This window comes from Zootoca vivipara, chromosome 15 (genome assembly GCF_965207765.1).
Source record: "Zootoca vivipara chromosome 15, rZooViv2.hap1.1, whole genome shotgun sequence".
Lineage (NCBI taxonomy): Eukaryota > Metazoa > Chordata > Lepidosauria > Squamata > Lacertidae > Zootoca > Zootoca vivipara.
The window spans coordinates 23,447,430-23,468,556 of NC_142598.1; the positions used below are offsets into that span (position 1 = coordinate 23,447,430).

Sequence of the window (21,127 nt, forward strand, 5' to 3'; positions counted from 1 at the left end):
TGTGAATGCCGTTGCTATTTTGCCATGACTACATGCAGCAGATGAAATCTGTTGCTGAACTGTAAAGGTAAAGGTAAAGGGACCGCTAACCATTCGGTCCAGACGTGACCAACTCTGGGGTTGCGGCGCTTATCTTGTGTTATTGGCCGAGGGAGCTGGCATACAACTTCCAGGTCATGTGGCCAGCATGACAAAGCTGCTTCTGGCGAACCAGAGCAGTGCACAGAAACACCGTTTACCTTCCCGCCGGAGTATTTATCTACTTGCACTTTGACGTGCTTTCAAACTGCTAGGTTTGCAGGAGCTGGGACCGAGCAACGGGAGCTCACCCCGTCGCAGGGATTCAAACCGCCAACCTTCTGATCGGCAAGCCCTAGGCTCAGTGGTTTAACCCACAGCGCCACCCGCAACATGGAAGTGATTTCAAATATAGCTGACCCTGCTCAGATTTGTATCTCCAGACAAAGGGAAGGAAAAAGACAAAGACAAAGACACACACACACACCAGTTACATACACATACAACTTATTTTGCATCACTTGTGTCCAGAGTGGAAAAAGGAAAGTTGCAAATTTCACCAGGATCACTGCCCTCCAACACTGTGCAACCCTTTTAACAGAACCACATGAAAAATACTGTCAGCCAAGCAGTCTTCTTGCCTCGCTGCTTGGATTTTACATAGGGACACAAGAAACTGCCTTCTACGAAGTCAGAACAGTGATCCATCTAGTTCAATTTTTGCCTAGACCAAATGTCAGCGACTCCACAAGATTTCAGACGGGGAACCTTCCCCAGCCCTGCCTGGAGATGCCAGAGGTTGAATTTGGGTCCTTCTGCATGCAGCGCAGACGTTCTACCCATGAGCTACAGGTCTCCCTCAAGAACCAGATGAAAGGTTGGATGCTGAAGCAAGACATTTGTCTGCAGTTCAGTTTTAGATCCCCTGGATCTGGGGGTGTTTCAAAATAAAGATTTGCAAGGACATTTGCTTGTGCTAGATATTGGATTTCCTGGTCTGCAAAAGACACTAAAAGGGGAAACTGTCCAAATTCCCTTCTCACGGGGCCTTTGGCTAGATTATGCAGCCAATGAACCAGGGACAAGGATTACAAAATGTGGCAAAATTACAGAAATCAGAATGTCTGCAGCTGTGCCAAGATGGAACACTTGTTTAATTTAAATCCACCAGTGTAGCTAATTTAATGCTTGCTGCTAGATTATTTTTTTGTTGGCTGGGTACCTTTTCTTTCCTAGTGATTTTAATGGTCATAAATTAATTTTTATTATCACTGCTATTATCGTTGTTAGTTCTGCTTTTAACTCAGCCTTGCAAATAAATGCTTACAATTTACTAGCCCACTTAAAAAAGTGATGGGCTACACATGTTCAGTTGTGACACTCAGTTCTCTTTAAGTTTACATAAGTCTTTCCCAACTTGGGGAAACCTTCTTGCCAGGATGAAACTCTCTTATTTACCAGAGATAAATGGCTATTTACAAATCTGTTTTAAATTGGGGTGGGGATATCTTGAAATTATCATGAGCAGCCTTGAAGATCTGTTTCTGGGCTGAAAAGTGGTTTAAACCTTTTAAAAAATTAAGCCAATCTATTTTACAAATCAAAATTCAAATATAGCACTCTTTTAAATGAGTTAAAGGTAAAGGGACCCCTGACCCATTAGGTCCAGTCGTGGACAACTCTGGGGTTGCGGTGCTCATCTCACTTTATTGCCCAAGGGAGCCAGCGTACAGCATGACTAAACTGCTTCTGGCGAACCAGAGCAGCGCATGGAAACACCGTTTACCTTCCCGCTGGAGCGGTACCTATTTATCTACTTGCACTTTGACGTGCTTTCGAACTGCTAGGTTGGCAGGAGCAGGGACCGAGCAACAGGAGCTCACTCCGTCCGGGGATCTGAACCACCAACCTTCTGATTGGTAAGCCCTAGACTCTGTGGTTTAGACCACAGCGCCACCCGCGTCTTTAAATGAGTTACTAGTCTGCAAAAGAAAAAAAGTACTAGCCTGCTGAATGCTATCCTCTCCTCCTCCACCAACTTGCCCACTCACTATCATGGAAGTCCTTCTAGACTACAAGACTGGTTTAGAGTATATCTCTTTGGCTGTCAAAAAAATTGGGCAGCAGGAATCATAATGTTCCCATTTACAGTTGCAGATATTAATGTTTTATTTGATCTAATGTAAGTCTATCTCCACCCCCACTAGATCATGGATGGAGAACCTGGCAGGAGCTGATTATATCAAGCACACAGTGTGGAAGACCACACTGGTGCTCCATCCCTGGCTGTCAGGGCACTGCCCAGCAAGACCTTAAGGGTAGAGAAGGAGGAGGAGGCTGGGCAGGGACGGCTAGGAGAAGGACAGGAAAAAGTAGTAGGAGATGGGGAGCGGGTGTTAGGAAGTAGCCGGGGAGTGAAAAGGGTCGGGGATGCTGAGCAGGAGGTTCAACACCGCTCCACCAGCTCGGGAACAGAGGGGGAAATTACGCAGGTCCCGTCAGCCAGGGAGAGGCAGGAGTGGAAAAGTAAAACACAGATGCAGAGAGTAGGGCTGCCCAAGTTTTTATGTTGGAGAAAAAGCCGCCAAAAGTTACTTCCTGGATCTGAGTCCGACAGTACAGATGGCTGAATGATGTCTGCTGCTTTGTACATATGTAAATAAAGACTGAAATATGTATAGCTTTGAGTGATCAGCACCATTTCTTGTGGAGAGCACCCCCACTATGCTTAGGCTACACTGGCCAAGATAAAGAGAGACTTTGAACATGGAAGAAAGTGTCTCATGTTCATTTAGGAGCATCCCTTTCCCCAAGTTGCCCCATGGAAAATGCCAAACTTTCACATCAGCACAAAAGAAGACTGTGAAATGTGACAAAATCTTATTTCCTTTTTGGCAGTATTTCGGGCATTTCAGTCACTCCAAAGCTGCTTCTGAACGAGAGTTAATGCTTTGAACTGTGTGAGAATAGGAAGGCCAGGAGAGTAATGAAGCTTCTTGACCTCGTTGCCCACAAATGTACCATCTTGAGTACCACTGAATACAGTAATTATTGGAAACCTCAGAGAGAAATATCTTCCCCTGGAAGAGTTTTAATGAAGCTATTAACTGTGCATCAAAAGAAAGCCACATAGTGGATTTCAATACATCTTGCATTGTAAGGATGTGTTTAGCCCACCCCGCCCTCCAAACGATAAGCCATTGCAGAGATTTAAACACGGCTTTACTCAAAGCACAAAATAACCAAACCAGAGAGTTAATTTTGCTTGGAAGGAAATGCCCCTTCCAAACCTTTGGTCATAATTATCCCCTAGATTTAACTCTCATCAATGGAAGTAGAGGTCAACGCTCCTAGACATCTCTAATAATCCTATTTGAGGATAAACATGATAGATTTTGGCCAAAAGAGAGTTTTGAGGTTTGCTTTAAATTTCAGGAACAGGTGCAGGAATTTGTTACACAACTCAGATTTTCTATCAAATCGTTTCTAACATCTTTGACAATCCTCTACCTAACCTGGAACTACAACTCCCATCATCCCTGGCCATTGACCATGAAGGCTGGGGCTGGTGGGTCTTGGAGGCCAAAACAAATAGGCAAATGTGCCCCAAACAAACTGGGACCAATGGCGAATTCTTGGCACAGTCATATATTGATAGATTAAGAGCTGTTTCCCATGTTATGGACTTAAGTCTTAAGAGGGCCAATTGTCTAGAACAGCCTTCACTACAGGACTGATAGATTTGGTAAAAAAACATCAGAAGGTCACCAAGTTGATGAAGGCTGATTGAGAACACACGGCTGGTCTGTACCAGTCTCCATAAGAAGGGAGATTTGGCTTAGTAATGGGGTGGGGGGAAGAAATTGAGAATAACTTAAGAATGTTTCAAGTAGTTACCCAGTGACCATGGCCATCCCTCCTGGCCAAGCCTAATCCACGTCTGTTGCACATAATCCCAGACAGTTTTGGGGCATTACCCCTTTTCTCTTTTGCACCCCCCATTAAACCTTGTTTGCTCCAACATTATCTACTTTTTCCTGAGATCTCTCAGGGAAAAAGCGGCTTCTGCCAAAACATATTACAGAACTGAGTTATTGCTGCAGAAAGCTGTCACCAAAGATTGCTAGATACAATCCACATTTGGTAGTGAAGGTGGAAGATCCCACTAGGCCAGGGACACAACAATATTCTGAAGGTAGCAACTACTGTATTTTTCTGTCTATAAGACACCCTATGTATAAGACGCCCCCTATTTTGGGGGACTCAGATTTAAGAAAATGGGGGAAGATATATCCATGTGTGACCCAATTTTTCACATTATTTTAAAGGGGGGAAACCTAGTCTTATATACGGAAAAATACAGTACTTCCAAATATATTATCCCCTTCCAACTACTGCTAACTCACTACTACCACTCCTCTTGTTACAGATTTCTGCCTTGCACAATCTGTCTGTCATGGTAACTTGCAGCCTGTTTCATGGCAAGGCAGAAATCTTTAATTTTCAATGACAGATTGTATGCCTGAAGAAAAAGTATCTCGGTACATCTGCTTCCACACAAGCTGTTTTAAACAAACAAACAAACAAAGCCATATTTTGTTCACTTGCTTGTTAGGTGGGATCTCAAACAACACCGTGACTAGCCCCTGAGCCTATTGCATTCTGCATTGTTTCCGAAGTCTGATTAATGTTGCAATGCCATACTGCCCAGTAGGGATTGGCAAAGTACTGTTAAAGCTTTCTTAATCAGCCAATTCCTCCATTCAGCTTCTGCCTCTAATTGCTTCCTGATCAGTGCAGTGTGGCATTAGCAATTGCCCCAGAACCAGTAAGTTACTGCCTCACATACTTCACAATTTAAACAGAGGAAATAGGTATCATGGGGAGAAAACTGTAATTGAAGCCCCCTGCCAAGCAGGGAACAGGAACTGACCAATTAAGGAGCAACTATCATTCATACTGCTACCACACCGTGCTGAACAGGAAGCAATTGGAACTGGAAGCCACAAGGAGGAATTAAAATTGTGGAGCAGCAACAGAACTTAATTTTGATTAAACACAGATGGCTGGTGGTCATAGAGATAGGGACTGACAGATAATATAGCACTATATTAAGAAGTTGGAACCACCTTTTCAATTCCATTTCAAGTTGATTGTAGAAAAGTAATGTCTCAGCAGTATCAAAGAGCCTTTGTATTGAAACAACTTAGATTGTATCAGAAATTTAAGCAGGAGTCAGGAAAGGCTTATAATTGCTGCTGCATAAAATGAGGACTCCCCTGGAAATTGTAGCTCCATCAGCTATAGCTGAGGTTTGGCAGTATTTTTGTGGTGTTAAGTATAGCAATTGAATACTATTCAGTTTCATTGTATGCCTTATCTCTGACATACACTATTTTTCAAAGACATTTTCAAAGGCTTTCGTCTGTTATCTCCGGGAGACTTCTGAGTAAATAAAAATAATAGTAATAATAATTCCCACACAGACCAAACAAAAATGTTCTGATGCAGGCAGCACCCAGGTTAATCCAAAAAAGCTTGGGTTTCAAATATATATATTGTATGGAGAGAGTGAGCCACTTCTGAGAAATATATCAGTCATACAGAAAGACTGAGAAATAACAGAGATTTGAATTGCCTCTCTTGCCGTCTCTTCCTGTGACAGAAGGGAGATAGCATGGAATTTGAAATAGGTTCCTTCAAATTTTAGGGACGCAGGTGGCGCTGTGGGTTAAACCACAGAGCCTAGGGCTTGCCGATCAGAAGGTCGGTGGTTTGAATCCCCACGATGGGGTGAGTTCCCGTTGCTCGGTCCCAGCTCCTGCCAACCTAGCAGTTCAAAAGCACGTCAAAGTGCAAGTAGATAAATACCGTGTTTCTCACATTATAAAACATCCCTACAAAATAAGGCATGGCAGGATTTTTCTGAGGTGGCAAAATATAAGGCATACCTCGAAAATAAGCCATACTGCAGGTCTGTGGCAAAGAAGAGGAAAAGGAAGGGGGCTGCTCGGAACCGGCTGCTGCTGCTGCGTTAACCCCCGGGATCCGGCTGTAGCCTTTGCGTGCGCCGCGCGAAGCCCCGGGACCCGGCTGCAGCCTTTGCACGCAGCTCGCGAAGCCCTGGGACCCGGCTGCAGCCTTTGCACGCAGCGCGCGAAGCCCCGGGACCCGGCTGCAGCCTTTGCGCGCAGCGCGCGAAGCCCTGGGACCCGGCTGTAGCCTTTGCACGGGCCGCGCGAAGCCCCGGGACCCGGCTACAGCCTTTGCATGCGGCGCGCGAAGCCCCGCTCGCAGACAGGCAGGCGCGCGAACGAACGAGGGAGGTGAGGAAATGGCAAGGAGAGGTTTCCCACCCACCCCTGTCGTGAGAGGGCGGCAAGCGGCTACCGTATAGAATTTAATTTTATGTATGGCTTGTTCGTTCCTAGAAGGGGGCTCTGGTGGGGTTTTTATGCATCAGCAGGTGCCAAAATAGCTTGGGGTCAGACTACGCACAAATTCAGACTTGCCCATAGGAAAGATCAACAAATGGGGTTGAAAAGAATTCCCAGCTGCATTAAGGTAGGTTTGATGATGATGATGATGATGTGTAGGAACTGTAGGAGTACATTGGCAATGGGTACTAAGAGATAGCTTGCTAATTCCTAAATCTCCAATAGGTTGCATTGGTTTCCCATTGGGCACCCAGATCTATTCCACTAATTACTCATACTGCACTACCCATGTACCGTAATAAAAATAAGACATCCCTTGAAAATAAGCCATGGTGTGTTTTTTTGAGGAAAAAATAAATATAAGATGTGTCTTATAATATGACAAACACGGTAGGTACTGCTCCAAGTGGGAAGGTAAATGGCGTTTCTGTGCGCTGCTCTGGTTTGCCAGAAGCGGCTTTGTCATGCTGGCCACATGACCTGGAAGCTGTACGCCGGCTCCCTCGGCCAATAACGCAAGATGAGCGCCACAACCCCAGAGTCAGTCACGACTGGACCTAATGGTCAGGGGGTCCCTTTACCTTTTGCCTTCAAATTTTAGACCAGATCCTGGCCATTTAGGCACTGACTCTAAGCTGATTGCCTCAAGGAGACTGTTTCATCTTCATTAATAACAGCCAGCGGAGAAGGGATTTTCATTGTGGCTATGGCATGAAGGGAGAGTGAAAGGAACCTTCTTTCTTCCCCACCACGGTCCCAATAAACATCACAGCTGCTGTCAGCCCCAAGACAAAAGCCCCAATGGATACTTCCCTCTTGGCACTGATAGCAGCATTACCAAGAGCAGGTTTATCTCTCCCGCCACTGGTGCACCCATGTTTTCTTTGACCCATATGAATAAATAGCTGCCATTCACTCATATAAGGAAAAAAACCAAACAGCTGCATTTGGGGCAATGTTTCACTAGGGCAAGGGTTGCCAACTTTGGGGTCACCTGTGGGTACATTTGCAGCTTTAAGGAAGTGTCATGGGCACAAGCCACTCAGATTGCTCCCTTCCCCTCAATGGATCAATCTACCTTCCCTAGACAGATGAGAGAGAGAGAGAGAGAGAGAGAGAGAGAGAGAGAGAGAGAGAGAGAGAGAGAGAGAGAGAGAGAGAGAGAGAAACAGAACAGAAAAATAAAACACAGTAATCTATTAAACATTAAAAGCCTCCCTGAACAGGGCTGCCTTCAGATGTCTTCTAAAAGTCTGGTAGTTGTTTTCCTCTTTGACATCTGTTGGGAGGGCGTTCCACAGGGCAGGCGCCACCACCGAGAAGGCCCTCTGCCTAGTTCCCTGCAATAATAACTAGCAATAATAGTAACACCTGTTGAACTCTTCCGATGATTGCTAGGATTTTCAGAATGAAGAAATACTCTCACTGTGGGGGCAATGCAGAGCTGGGGTTTTCTTCAGCGTATAACCCCCCAACTGTTGTTCTTTTCACAGCTGTGGTGATGTTCCAAGGGAAGGAGAGCTCTCCTTTGATAAATCAGCCCCACTGCAGATTCTGCTGATGCAATTACTTTGCACAGACTTCAGGCACGGCAGGTAAGCAGTCCGCACATTTGCCTGGCAAGTTTGGAAGGCAGTGCACGCAAGCTGTAATTATAGCTTTGCAAAAAAAAACCTCTAAGAACTGCATCCGATGAATCATTTATAGGAACACATGGCTCATCATTTCTTTCAACATACAAGATACTTCTGCGTAAAATGGTTAAAAAGCTTCATAATTAATCAACAAATTACTTGTGGAACATCAGAGACATCTGCGCATTTCAGAGCCGTAGTTAGCATTCCGAAGTGACAAAGCCATGTGTTAACATTCTGGGAATGGGAAACACCTAATGAAAGCCCTTCTGGTCCTCGATTACAATTAGATAGCAGACTGGTTAAGAGACAGGACTCAGGCACACGCAATGCACAGCAGAAGTCAAGTAATTTGACCAGCTTCTTCTGGAAAGGACACGCTAGCAGTCAATGTGAGTGTCTAGGTCTGATTTGGGGGCTCCAGTAATCCTAGTGTATGTGCCATTACCAGTTCTGATCCTTTGGTACGCGGTAAAACACATCCTCAGAAAGATGGTAAGGGATATGGTTTCCCCTTCATCACTTATACAGCCCAACAAGACAAAGACAAAAACTTACCGTCAGCATACAAATCAATATGGCTAACCTAATCAAAACACCCTCCCTCCCCACTCACACAAGAAACTAAGGATCACCACAGCCAACCACAAATGAACAATCACATCCTAAGACGAATCCCGACCTCTCTCACCAACAAAGAAGCACAAGCAAACAACAGAGAACCTGCACAAACGACGCTGACGCCGAACCCCTACACATATCAAGAAAACAGAAACATCGGCAATCCACCACACCCAACTCCCCATCCCACCCACCTCTTTCCCCCCTTCCTCATAATGTCTCAATAAGTAAAATTGATGTGTAAAAATGATACATGGGAGAAAGAAAGAAAAATATGAGACATTGCACTACCTTTGTAACCCAAGAAAATCCTTAATAAAAAATAATTACAAAAAAAAAAGAAAGATGGTAAGGAATGGCATGGAGCCGTCACTAGCCAAGCAGTCCATATTGCTGGTTTTCATTGTAAGCCAAGAATGGATTGAAAAAGTGCCTGGCTTTTCCTGGGACACTGGAATTCCCATACTGTGGTACCTTGGTTTAAGAAAAGCTTAGTTTATGAAATATACTCGGAGTCTAGAGTGAATTTCATGCTCTTTATTCAGCTCATAGTCATCAAGGAGAAGAAGAATGGCTCTTTTCCCCAAATCATCTGCTTATATACATTATTTACACAATGGGCCTTGCGTGATTGGCTACTTCAGGGCTACACCTGTGGGCCAATTATATTGTGGATTGACTTCTGCCTGCAGCCTGATTGGCTGCTCCTACAGGCCAATCAGGTAGCAGATTCACTTCTGCCAGCCGCCTGATTGGCTGCTCCACCAGGCCAATCAGGTTGCGGATTCACTTCCACCTGGAGTTGGATTGGGTAGCTCCTGCTGATTCTGAATCCTATTGTTCTAGGATTCAGCTCAGTACATAACAGTTTATGAATAACTTGGATTAAGAATGCTGCAAACCCGGAAGTAGGTGTTTTGGTTTGTGAACTTTGCCTTGGAATAAGAATATGTTTCGCTTCCTGTTGAGTGTGTTCCATTTGTAAATTGAGTCCCCCGCTGCTATGGGGAAGCACGCCCTGGTTTAAGAACGCTTTGGTTTAAGAATGGACTTCCGGAACGGATTAAGTTCATAAACCAAGGTACCACTGTATGGTGGCTGACCATTGCAGCAGCAAACAAGGAAAGCATTGTTTATACAGGTGAAACTCGGAAAATTAGAATATTGTTGAAAAGTGCATTTATTTCAGTAATGCAACTTAGTATTTTTTATTTTTATTTTTACAAATGCTTTCTTTTGGAAATTCCACAGTAATAAAACAAATAGTTACAATAATACAAAAATAAACATCACTATTACATTTCATTAATTACATTCCATTTATAATTGACCCGCCTAACAACAAATAATTCCAATTACAATAAATAAAGGCTTGACATATCTTGCTTTGCATGTCATGCATCTATCTCATATACTGGTTTCACCTGTTAAGTTGCATTACTGAAATAGTAAATGCACTTTTCGACGATATTCTTATTTTCCGAGTTTCACCTTATGTGAGAAAAGCAATGAAGTGCTTTTAAGAAGGGGAGGGGAGGCATTATGTCTACCCAGGCACTCTCTGAACTTCACATTTATTCATTTTTCAATTGATAAATTGCCTTCCACATGGGCCTCAAGGTGGTTTACATGACAACCACTAACAGCACAACAAACAAACACCTTAAGATAAGTGTTTTCTTCTATACTGCACCTAAACCTAAGACACGGGAGACCTTTTAAACCAGCTGGGAAAGCATGTTGAAACAAGAATGTCTCCAGCTGTTGCTAGACACCGGTGGTATCTACAGAGCAAGGACAGCCACACTGAAAGGCCTGCACCGAGTGTAGTGGGCTTATGATACTTTAGGGCAGTGGTTCCCAACAGGTGGTCCGGGGACCCCCAGGGGTCCGCGAGCTATGCCAGAGGGGTCCGCAAGATGCTATTAGAACAAAAAATATATTAAATATATTTCGTATGATAACAGATTTTTTTGTTTTGGCCGCTTCCTGCATGAGCAGAGTCTAGCGCAAAACAAGAATTAGATGAGGCAGTAGTTCTGCTGTATGCCGTTAGGTGGTGCTTTACAAACACTACTGTTTTGCAAAGAGGCAACACGCGCATTCTACTAACGCTCACCTCCCCAAGATGCTTTGCGCGCGTTGGCTTCATTTGTGCGCTACTGCGCAGGTACCCTGTCTTCTCCATTCCCCTCCCTCCTCCCTGGACTCTTATAAAAAGACTCTTGATTTGGCTCTCACTTTTTAATTTTAGGATTAGGAATTAATGGGGGTCCTTGTCACAATAGCGGCTCGATGAGGGGTCCTCAAGAAAATTTTGTTGGGAACCCCTGCTTTAGGGACTTCAACTAGAAACTCTCATGTAGAACACAATGACCTCGTGGGTATATAAGGTGTCCAGACTCAAGCTCAGGCGAACACAGATCACTGCATACATAACAGCCCCAAATGGCATCATCAGAACTGTGCCGAGGGCTCAGAACCTGTTCTACCAATCCTCAGATACTTCTATAGGGCTGCAGTTACAGCCCAATCTCTGCCAGGAGATGTTCTGGAATCTCAGAGATCTCTAGGTTCCCGAATAGTCCTGGGACTCAGCTATACTGCTGCAAATATAACATTTTAAGTGCGTTTTAAGCACATTATACAAATGTGACACTAGATGGCGATGGTGAGCTTATGGTAAATTCAATATATTTTTCACAGTGTGTGGTTTTTTTTGTATGTGTCCAGTTTCCACCCTAGTTAGATGGTTGAGAGTAAATGGGACATAGAGGCCTCTCTGCAGTGCCGCCTCCTAACCTGGAGGTGACCTTCCTTGCCATCCCCGCACCTTGCATCGTTGAATAGAGGTTAAGAGGAGAGGATCCCGTCTGGAAGTGTGTAGGCTGCAGAGAGGCCTCTAGGCCATGGTTATGTCCTAATTACATCACTGGGAGCCTTGCCGGACCTGGAGGCTTTGCCGATTCAAAATTAATTCAAGAATAAAATTGGATTAATTTCCAGACATCCAATGGATATCTGCTCAATTAATTTTGGTGGGTTTTTTTTAATCATTTGAAATTGGATGGGGGGGGTTGATGTGTGACCATCCATCATTAATTCTCCCCATACCCAAAGTCACACACACACACACACCTGCCGCTGCCACCACTATTCAGGATCACCAGTCTCCCCACTTTATCTTTGGGTTAATTAGAGCACAATTAGTGTCACCCAGCCCCAGAGATTCCGTGCTAACAACCATTAGAAGCAAACTGACAAAATCATTTTTGACAGGCAAAATTATCCGTGTGTAATTCTCTTCTGGCTTAAAGCTTTATAGCGACAGCACCCACAAAGAGTCAGATGTAGAAGATCCTTTGGAATGTTTGAAATAGTTGTTTTTACACCAGTAATCTTATTGCTTTATTCTTTCCTTAAGGGTTTCATTTTTACAATCAAGTGGCGTATAAATTTTATGAAATAAATAAATCCGCAACATTCTCTCTCTTAGTTGTGCCGTATTTTTATGACTGCAGAACACTGAGTGCTTTTGGAGGGGGGCGGGGACAGAATTTGAGTATTAAAAGAAATAAAAATGTGTTACTATCTCACACTAATCTGCTGCAAAGCCACACGGAAAGACCCTCAATAGAAGGGCTGGATGTAGAATGATCAGAACAAGGGTAGTCAGTGCAGTACGCTCTGAATAATTTGGACTACAACTCCCATCAGCCCCAGCTAGCATAGGCTACAGTCAAGGATGGTGGGAGTTGTAGTCCAAAATATCTGGAGGGCACCATGTTGACCATCCCTGAATTAAAGAATGACATTACCACTTGGGCTCATCAATTTTTAAAAAACATGATTAAAATCCCACTCCAAATGTTAACAAGTTTGGACAGACTGGAGTAAAGTGATATATTTGCCTTCATTTAACTATCTTGGTTTAGAATAAGGTGGTTGAAATATGTTTTGGGACAACTGATATATTTTAACAGGTCTGCAGAGAGATCCTTGTTCACCTGGACCAACAACACACGACTGGTTTTAAATTTGCTTTACTTAAGAGCTGCTAAGGAACAGGAAGCCAACTTACCACGTCAATTATCTGCAGCAATGACAGTTGCAGCTCCACCACCAGGGGCTGTGAGTCATTCACTACCGGCCTTTCCAAGCTGTTATAGTTCTTCAGTAATTCTCTGTAGAGCCGCCTTTGGTTTTCACCTTGCTGGGAGACTAAGGGAAGAAGAAAAAAGCACCGTAAGAGAGCAACTAAATTATGATACAGTGTTTTTCAGTCTTCTGTGTGTATATCAGCAGAACTAGGTTCAAATCCCTGGTCAATTCTGTTACTTGAGAATGACTGGTGTCAGGAGTGGACCCAGGAATCAGAAATCACTGCTCACACCAACTTTGTCTTGGAGAAATCCTTGATATTTCCAGATGTTCACACACACACACTGACATTGTAACCATGTTTTGTGGACAACAAATGTGGGTTCTGCAAGCCCTTAAGGTAGCTAAGATACTGCAAAGACAAACATCTATCACCCACTTGTTTGAAGATCTCACTTGCCCTTTCTCTACATCTGAATGTGTGGCTTACAGCCATAAATTTCATTTAGATGCGTTTTTGGACTGCCTATATTAATTTATATGTTTAAAACAGGATTCATGGAATATTTTTTCTTGTTAACATCAGCTGGCAATGCCCGCATACTTTCCATGCAGGTCGGAGTCCTCTTTTTCTGGTGATGCTTAAAAGGTCACCGTGTTGGAGTGAGAGTGAAATACAGATGTAATTTTAATTCTTAAAGCAGAGGTGACTTCAGCTTAGCAGAAAAAGACGCCATGCGACTCATTGAAAATCCCTTTATTTGTGTGGATGGCAGAGCTCAGCTCTGTCTGTTTTGCGCAAAGTTCATTAAACGAAACTACACTGTGCACTCATTTGAGGAAATAGCGCACGCATCATCCTTTCTGTACTTGAGAACAAGTAAAGTGAGCATTACATTTTATTAGACTTCAACGCCGCTTAACAATTCCAAATGTTTAGCGAGGCATGTCTTATCAAGCTGTACGTTATTGCAAACTTTCTCCAGGGAATGGGGAAACATGAGAAGGTTCTTCACTATTGCTGCAGTTTGCGTAGATTTCATGTCACCTGCTTTATGAACTAAAGGAGCTGTCACTTGTTCTCACAGTAAAGAGAAAAGCTTGTTTACCCCACGTAGAGATTCCACAATATTGATTTCTCTCACATACACAATGATGCTGTGACTATCCAATAACAAAAGGGAATGTTCCCTAGAAAAGATACAAGGTGGACACACACTAGAGAATGGACCTCTGTGGCCAGAGGCGCCATCTTGCACACACAACACATGTGACATTGTAAAGTCAAGTCATGGACCTCAGCATGGCACAGCTGCAATGGTCGGCGGCTCCTCCTCTCTCGAGCTCAAAAGAAGCCCACGCCACACTCGACTTCTTCCAGCCCCTCAACATTGAGGGGGCCTGGCCCCCTGCCAAATGATATTGAGGGGGAACAGTCAGTTCTAGTAAACCAGCTGGATCTGAAAAAGAATCTCTACACTACTGAGGCAACCTGGGCCTCAGTGACAGGGTCAGATCAAGGAGTAGCCCCAGACAACTTCCCTGATCATTCAGGTGGACTGCAACCCCATCTAGAACAGGCTGCCTTCCTATTCCCTGGATTGGGAAACCACCAATTCAGAGCACCTCCTTCTCTTCAGCTTCAGCTTCCTTGAACTCTTTACTGCCTCCAGTAATTGACCTTTTTATTAGTGGGACCCAGGTGGCGCTGTGGTTAAACCACTGAGCCTAGGGCTTGCTGACCACAAGGTCGGCGGTTCGAATCCCTGTGACAGGGTGAGCTCCCGTTGCTTGGTCCCAGCTCCTGCCAACCTAGCAGTTCGAAAGCATGTCAAAATGCAAGTAGATAAATAGGAACCGCTACAGCGGGAAGGTAAACGGCGTTTCCATATGCTGCTCTGGTTTGCCAGAAGCGGCTTTGTCATGCTGGCCACATGACCTGGAAGCTATACGCCGGCTCCCTCAGCCAATAATGCGAGATGAGCGCGCAACCCCAGAGTCGGTCACGACTGGACCTAATGGTCAGGGGTCCCTTTACCTTTACCTTTATTGGTGGTAAAGCTCATTAACCCCTTGGGGAATAATGAGTGTTGCGGAAGGGCCTAGCAGAAAAAGCCTGTGTGTGTGTTATAGGGTGGGTCTAAAAGTAAGGGAGATAAGGTAATTGGAGGGCTGAGTGTTGCTGGGGTAAAATGCATGTATCAGTTCTTTGATTGACAGGGTGAGTGCTTAAGACTCAGCGTTTTAGCTTCCAGTTTCACTTTTGCTAGCTGATTGAATCTCCCTCCCGCCCACCTCCTTTCCTTGGCAGGTTTAGAGTGACCTTGCTTTGCCTTTGGGGCCGCCTGTATTCAGGGGCCAGTAGGAATTTTGCCATTTGGCTGATTGGCTGTGGCCATTTGGTTTTTGCCTACTGCTCAGCAAATAGTCACAACTTGTTAGGTTGGCGGTTAGGCTTTGGTTGATAAATTTGGGAGGGGTATCGCATGTAGGTGCATGCCCCTCAGTGATGCTCTAATAGAAGTATTCCGTTAAAGGAATCCTGGGGCTCCGGGGCTTTAGTCCTTACACCCCCGCAATGGTGCGGGGCTGGGGCCAATATAGAGCACGAGCCTTGGGGAACATTTCTGGTGGGGGAGATCGCCTGGACGCAGCTGTCTCCTCCCCCATGGGGTGTTTACTTGACTTTCCTATCGTAGGAAAGCCAGAGCTGGTCCTGTCCCACCGTGGGGCAGAAGATTAACCAAAACCTAAGGCCAACACTCAATTTAAAAATTGTAATTTAAATAAAGTTGTGGCCAAAATTATGCCAAAAACAAAACCTAAAATGATGTGTCTGTCTGAGTTATTGGGGGGAATTTTCTGGGGGGCCTCAGCACGCAATATTGTCCTCTTTTGTCACACCATACTCTGACTATGTTCTCTTCCCTAACAGAGATAGCTTTCAGACTGGAACTCATTTGTGCTCTTAAACTGAAGCATTAATTGGACCGTTAGGTCCAATCGTGACTGACTCTGGGGTTGCGGCACTCATCTCGCTTTATTGGCTGAGGGAGCCAGCGTACAGCTTCCAGGTCATGTGGCCAGCATGACTAAGCCACTTCTGGTGAACCCGAGCAGCACACAGAAATGTCATTTACCTTCCCGCTGTAGCGGTACCTATTTATCTACTTGCACTTTGACGTGCTTTCGAACTGCTAGGTGGGCAGGAGCTGGGACCGAGCAACCGGAGCTCACCCCGTCGCGGGGATTCGAACCGCCAACCTTCTGATCTGCAAGCCCTAGGCTCTGTGGTTTAACCCACAGCGCCACCCGTGTCCCAAAAAACCGGAAGTATTACTTTTCCACAATTAGCCGAGAATGGAATTAAAATAGAGATTCCACACAGCACTTAATACAATGTTATATTACCGAGCAGTGCCTTTTCTCCATGGGCAAGATCTCTCTTTAATGTTTAGCCACAAGGAAGGCCCATTCAGCAAATATTCTTTCTGATGTTAATTAAAACCCTGCTTGTTTTATTGGTTCCTGTTGAGTGTGGCAGTGAGATTGCTAGTGAATAGTGTGTCAATTGCCCCTTGAATAATCTCTCTTGATCACCTCAGCGTCAGCTTATGTTTTCAATGGAAGGAGAGGCTTTAATTACTGTTTGCCTCTCATTACTATTTTTCGTTCACTTTTATAGCAAAATGGTGCTACAAAATGAACGGGGGGGGGATATGGAAGGAACAGAAATTGGGGCAGCACCCCATTTGGCCTAATGGACTAGACTCCACTGTTGGAAGCCCTGTGCAATGCTAAATTTTGGAAGACACTGTGCTGATGTTGTTGGTGGTAGCAAGGAAAAATAAAATAGGTATAAAAGGATACTACGGTACCTGGATGCTAAGAGTTTGGGGCAGGTACTCTTTGGTGAGAGAACCCCAGCAGAGATTTTAAATCACAATATATGCAGCAAAGTAAAGCATAAAAATATAGGCTGTTAGACCTTTAAAATATGCCCTTCTAAGATCTTTCCAAAGTTCCCCTCTTCCTATAGCATAGAAAAAGACCACACATTTGGGGAGAAAAAAAAAATTGGTTTACTTACAAACTCTCCAAAAGGTCAGGTTCATGTGCTTTTTCATGCATCGATCAGAAAACTCAGACAGTAAAACTTGGTTTAGTTACAGTGGAGAAAGTTCCGAAATTATCGGTATACGAACTCAAAAGAAGCTTGTTAGAGCCATGAGGTCTGAGCCTGGAGCAACCAGCTCAGACTTCTTTACACACTGAGCTTCTCAGGTAGACTGAGGTACACTAAGCTTCATTACTTTCCTCTCAAGGTAGGTGGGAGTGACCTAGCTAAGCCTGGCAGGACAGCTTACTCTATGGCTTTAACTCCTTTATGCATGTTGGTTGTATGAGGCTGTTACACAGATGTAACAGAAGTCAGTCCCATTTTGCTCAGTTGGTTTTACTTCCAAGTAAGCGTGCAGAGAATTGAAGTTCCAGTACTGGGGCAATAAAGTAGCAACCCACCTAGTCTCTTTTTTAGAGTCTCATTCGCACCCACTGAAACCACTGGAATATGAGGATAGCAAGCTTATAGCCTAAATGGCCTTCCTAACATTGCAGGACGCTTCAATTCCTTTGGCAGAGATTTGCAAGGCAGACGGCTTGCTTGGTATATTTTGCAGATTTCCGAGAACATAAAGCGTGCTACCGCCATATGCCATTTAATCCCCGCAGATATAAATGTGTCCCGTCTGCTTTCGTTCCTTGGTGCAGTCAGCATTATGGCATTTGCCAACAACAGCAAGCACTTGTGTAAAATATACTTAACACCAAGTTTAGGACACAAAAAGCGGCAATATATATATGCTTTCCAAAATGATACAGCTCTGATACCAGTTTCATCAGATCTCTCAAAAGTGTCTTGCTCTGTATTTCGGTATTCCTCATCTTTGGGCATCCTGCTTACTTACGGAAGCAATCTGTTTTGATACAACCTTCATACTTATTTCTTTGTTAAATCTAACATTCAGGTCCCACTGGATGTTTATGGAGCAACAGCCAACCAAATTTATTTCTGGATATTAAAGCCTCAATATTTGGCAAAGCAAAAGCTGGTCTGACTTAAGAACTGATTCTCAGGTCACCTGAGGCTACTACTAAAGGCACAGGTCCAATGCAGATGACATGGACAATAATGCAAACCCCGCGCCCTGCAAACAAACAAAAAAAAAACACAGGATGTTATATAGAAAGAAGAAGAGTGGAAAATGTTACGGGAAATCCGCTCCACTGCCCAGTGGGGAGGAGTTGCGGCGGACCACATGACCACCCCTCCCCTTCAGGGGCAGGGACGTTGTTCCGTGCCACCCGGTTAGGCATTGGGTGACCTCCTGGTGGGGGAGGGGAGGCCTGGCCATCGCCTGCCCCTCCATGCGTAGGTGTATTCCGTTAAAGGAATCCGGGGGTGTGGATCTTGTCCGAAGCCCGGGGCGGGGCTAGGGCCATGCCACGACCCTTCCGGGAACCCAGGGGTGAGCTCGAGTTGGTTTGCATCGACGAGGCTCCCCCTACCGGTGGTTTACCCTACCAGACTACCTGCACAGCGGGCAGGAGTCAGATATAGCCTGGTCTACTCAATGCCTAAGCCAATACTGCTCACATTCTGTAACCTAAAGTTGTGGCCTAAATTTGCCCAATAACATTAACCTTGTATCACGTGTCCTAGCATTTTTATTCCTCCCTGAGGGGGTGGTTACGGGGTCTCAACACACAATATGCTTTAGCTACTCGAGTGCAGAGGGTTGTTAACTGCCAGGGGGAAAATGGTGATATAAATCAAAATGCACACCAGTATTACAATCCCTGGTACCTGAATTACCTGCAGAATAGGCTGCAATACAGAATGCGCCAGATTTCATTCTCCCAGGTGAATGATTACCTTCCATGAAGACTTCCACGTTGATTAACATTATGGAAGATAGCAACTTCCCTCAGATAAAAGCTAAAATATCCTAACAATTCCTTTAGATTAGAAGTCGTGTCTTTAGCACAAGGGCAAATCCACCGTGTACATTTGTTTCAGTTTTATCACAGCTCAACTAGCATTTGGTGTCACCTTAAGGTTTCTGAGAATTGTAGTTGGGGCTGAGTGCTGGGAATTCTCTGTGTGAGATGCCCTAGGGACAGGAAACGATGATTAACAGTGCAATCCTAAATGTGACTAATCAGAAGTAAGTCCTATGAGTTCAACGGAACTTATTCCCAGGTAAGTGTGTGTATTCTATATCAGTTGTTTAGCGCATAATAATGCTGATAATGCCAAGGTTGCAGGTCCCATCCTTATATGGCACAGCTGCATATTCCTGCATTGCAGGGGGTTGGACTAGATGACCCTCAGGGTTCCTTCCAACTCTATGATTCTATGATTCTATGACAGTTGTAGTGCCCCCAAGGCTCTGCACCCACTGTAACTGAACTGGTCATGCTCCCCGAAATCTGCCTCTGCCTAAGTAAGTGAGGTTAAGACTGCAGCCTTAATTAGTTTTTGTACTGTTGACTTGCCCAGGTTTTTTTTTAGCATCAGACTAATCTAGAAATAGTCAAGGTTAACCATTGTATTTAAAAGAAAAGCAAAATATGACGATGTGAAGGGCTGTCAGCGTGTATAAGGAACATAGCCGAAACTTGTTACTTGCAAGCTACTATGCAAATGTAAAGCTTTTTCCCCCCTTCAAAGCTCCTTGCATGCATTCAGAGTTGGCTCAGTCCCAGCCTTGAGGACGGTGCCCTTTCTAAGCAGTTGAGTTGGCTTTGAGACATAACAGGATACGATGCTTTGCATGCCAGCACCCTTTCCCTCCTCTCAGGAGAAGACATGACTTTAAAGGGGACCTCCCACTCTGAAGGAGAAAGGTGGCAAAAATGAATGGCTTGCCCTCATTAGAAAATGGAGCACTCCTTTGGCACCAGCGCGGATGGAGTGATTTGGTGTTATGTGCAGGTGTACAGTTTGGAGGGTGGCTGTCTCCCCTCTTCTGTTTGTTCCCCCACTCCTGTCTCACTCCATCATTGGGAAGACTCATAGCTCTGTTTATTGTGAAGGAATAAGGATAACCATAGCCAATGCCTTTTAAAAACACTTGTTTATCTATATCTGTATTTATATCTATACACACACATACTCAGCTGGATTGTCAATATGCACTGGAAAAGCATTAAAAAAGTCCACAGGAATAGCTCAGTTGGTAGAGCATGAGACTCTTAACCCCAGGGTTGTGGGTTCAAGTCCTACATTGGGCAAAAGATTGCTGCATTGCAGGGGGTTGAACGCTGCCTCGCAAAAGTGCACAGGAGAAGAGAGGACACAGTTTAGTATGACTTGTGAAACTGATATAAGAAGGGAGAAGAAAAATGTGTGTGTGTGTGTGTGTGTGTGAGAGAGAGAGAGAGAGAGAGAGAGAGAGAGAGAGAGAGAGAGAGAGAGAGAGAGAGAGAGAGAAATTCATACATGGAAAATTGTCCTACCATATATACTTATGATTTTTTAAAAGCTGCCATTTGTTCTATTGTTTTTGTAACCCATTTTAGTTTTAACTCATTGAAAACTGCGGCATATACGGCATATAGAAAACAAATAATTACAAAGTGCTTTGAGCAACCAAAGAAGATAATAGGGTAAAGATCAGAGCTGAGCTAATGGGAGAATGAATGATGAAGAGACTGATTTTAAAACGAATATACAGAGGGTAAAATAGGAACCGGATGTAGCAGCATGGTTCGTATCCAGGAAGCTGCGGAAAGCACCACTGATTTCTGTTGCTATTCTGAATGTTCCATTAATGAGGATAATGCTGAGGCTAGCCTAGATTAAAGAGTTTTGATCCAGATCTGGCAATAATGCTCCCACTATTCTGTTGACAGGCACTTAGGAATGAAACATCAGGCTGCAAACATACTTTATGTTCCTCTTTCAGTATAGTTATCATTGCATCTGGAATGCTGGAATAATATATTTCATGAGGTTTCTTTTCTGCACAATAGATATCAACATACCCAGATCTAGCTATCTAGCTACACGTGTTTCTTTTATTGGGACAGATAGCAGTTTCTCGTATTAGAGAAGTTTTCCTTAGGAAAGTAGAGCAAGGGGAAGGATTTGTTAGAGATTCATTCCCCGTGTCTGCTGTCATGGGATTGTTGTATATCACATGACTGTGTATGTTTTGAATCCACAGAATGGGACGTGACAGAGACAGGATGTTTGTGTTACTGTGTTCCATGAAGTGGGGCTATTGTCCTTTGTTCATTCTCTTTGCTGTC

At 44.3% G+C, this 21,127-nt stretch overlaps 1 protein-coding gene across 2 annotated transcripts in view; it reads right to left on the minus strand.

Annotated features, from left to right (window-relative positions):
- LOC118097814 (neuronal acetylcholine receptor subunit alpha-7-like) overlaps positions 1-21,127 on the minus strand; it is a 126,086-nt gene that overhangs the window by 80,845 nt on the left and 24,114 nt on the right. For both annotated transcript variants that reach the window (XM_035141063.3, XM_088659046.1), the window contains exon 2: positions 12,792-12,931. In XM_035141063.3, the coding sequence (XP_034996954.1) occupies positions 12,792-12,931 (140 nt within the window). The remainder of the gene's footprint in view (positions 1-12,791; positions 12,932-21,127) is intronic.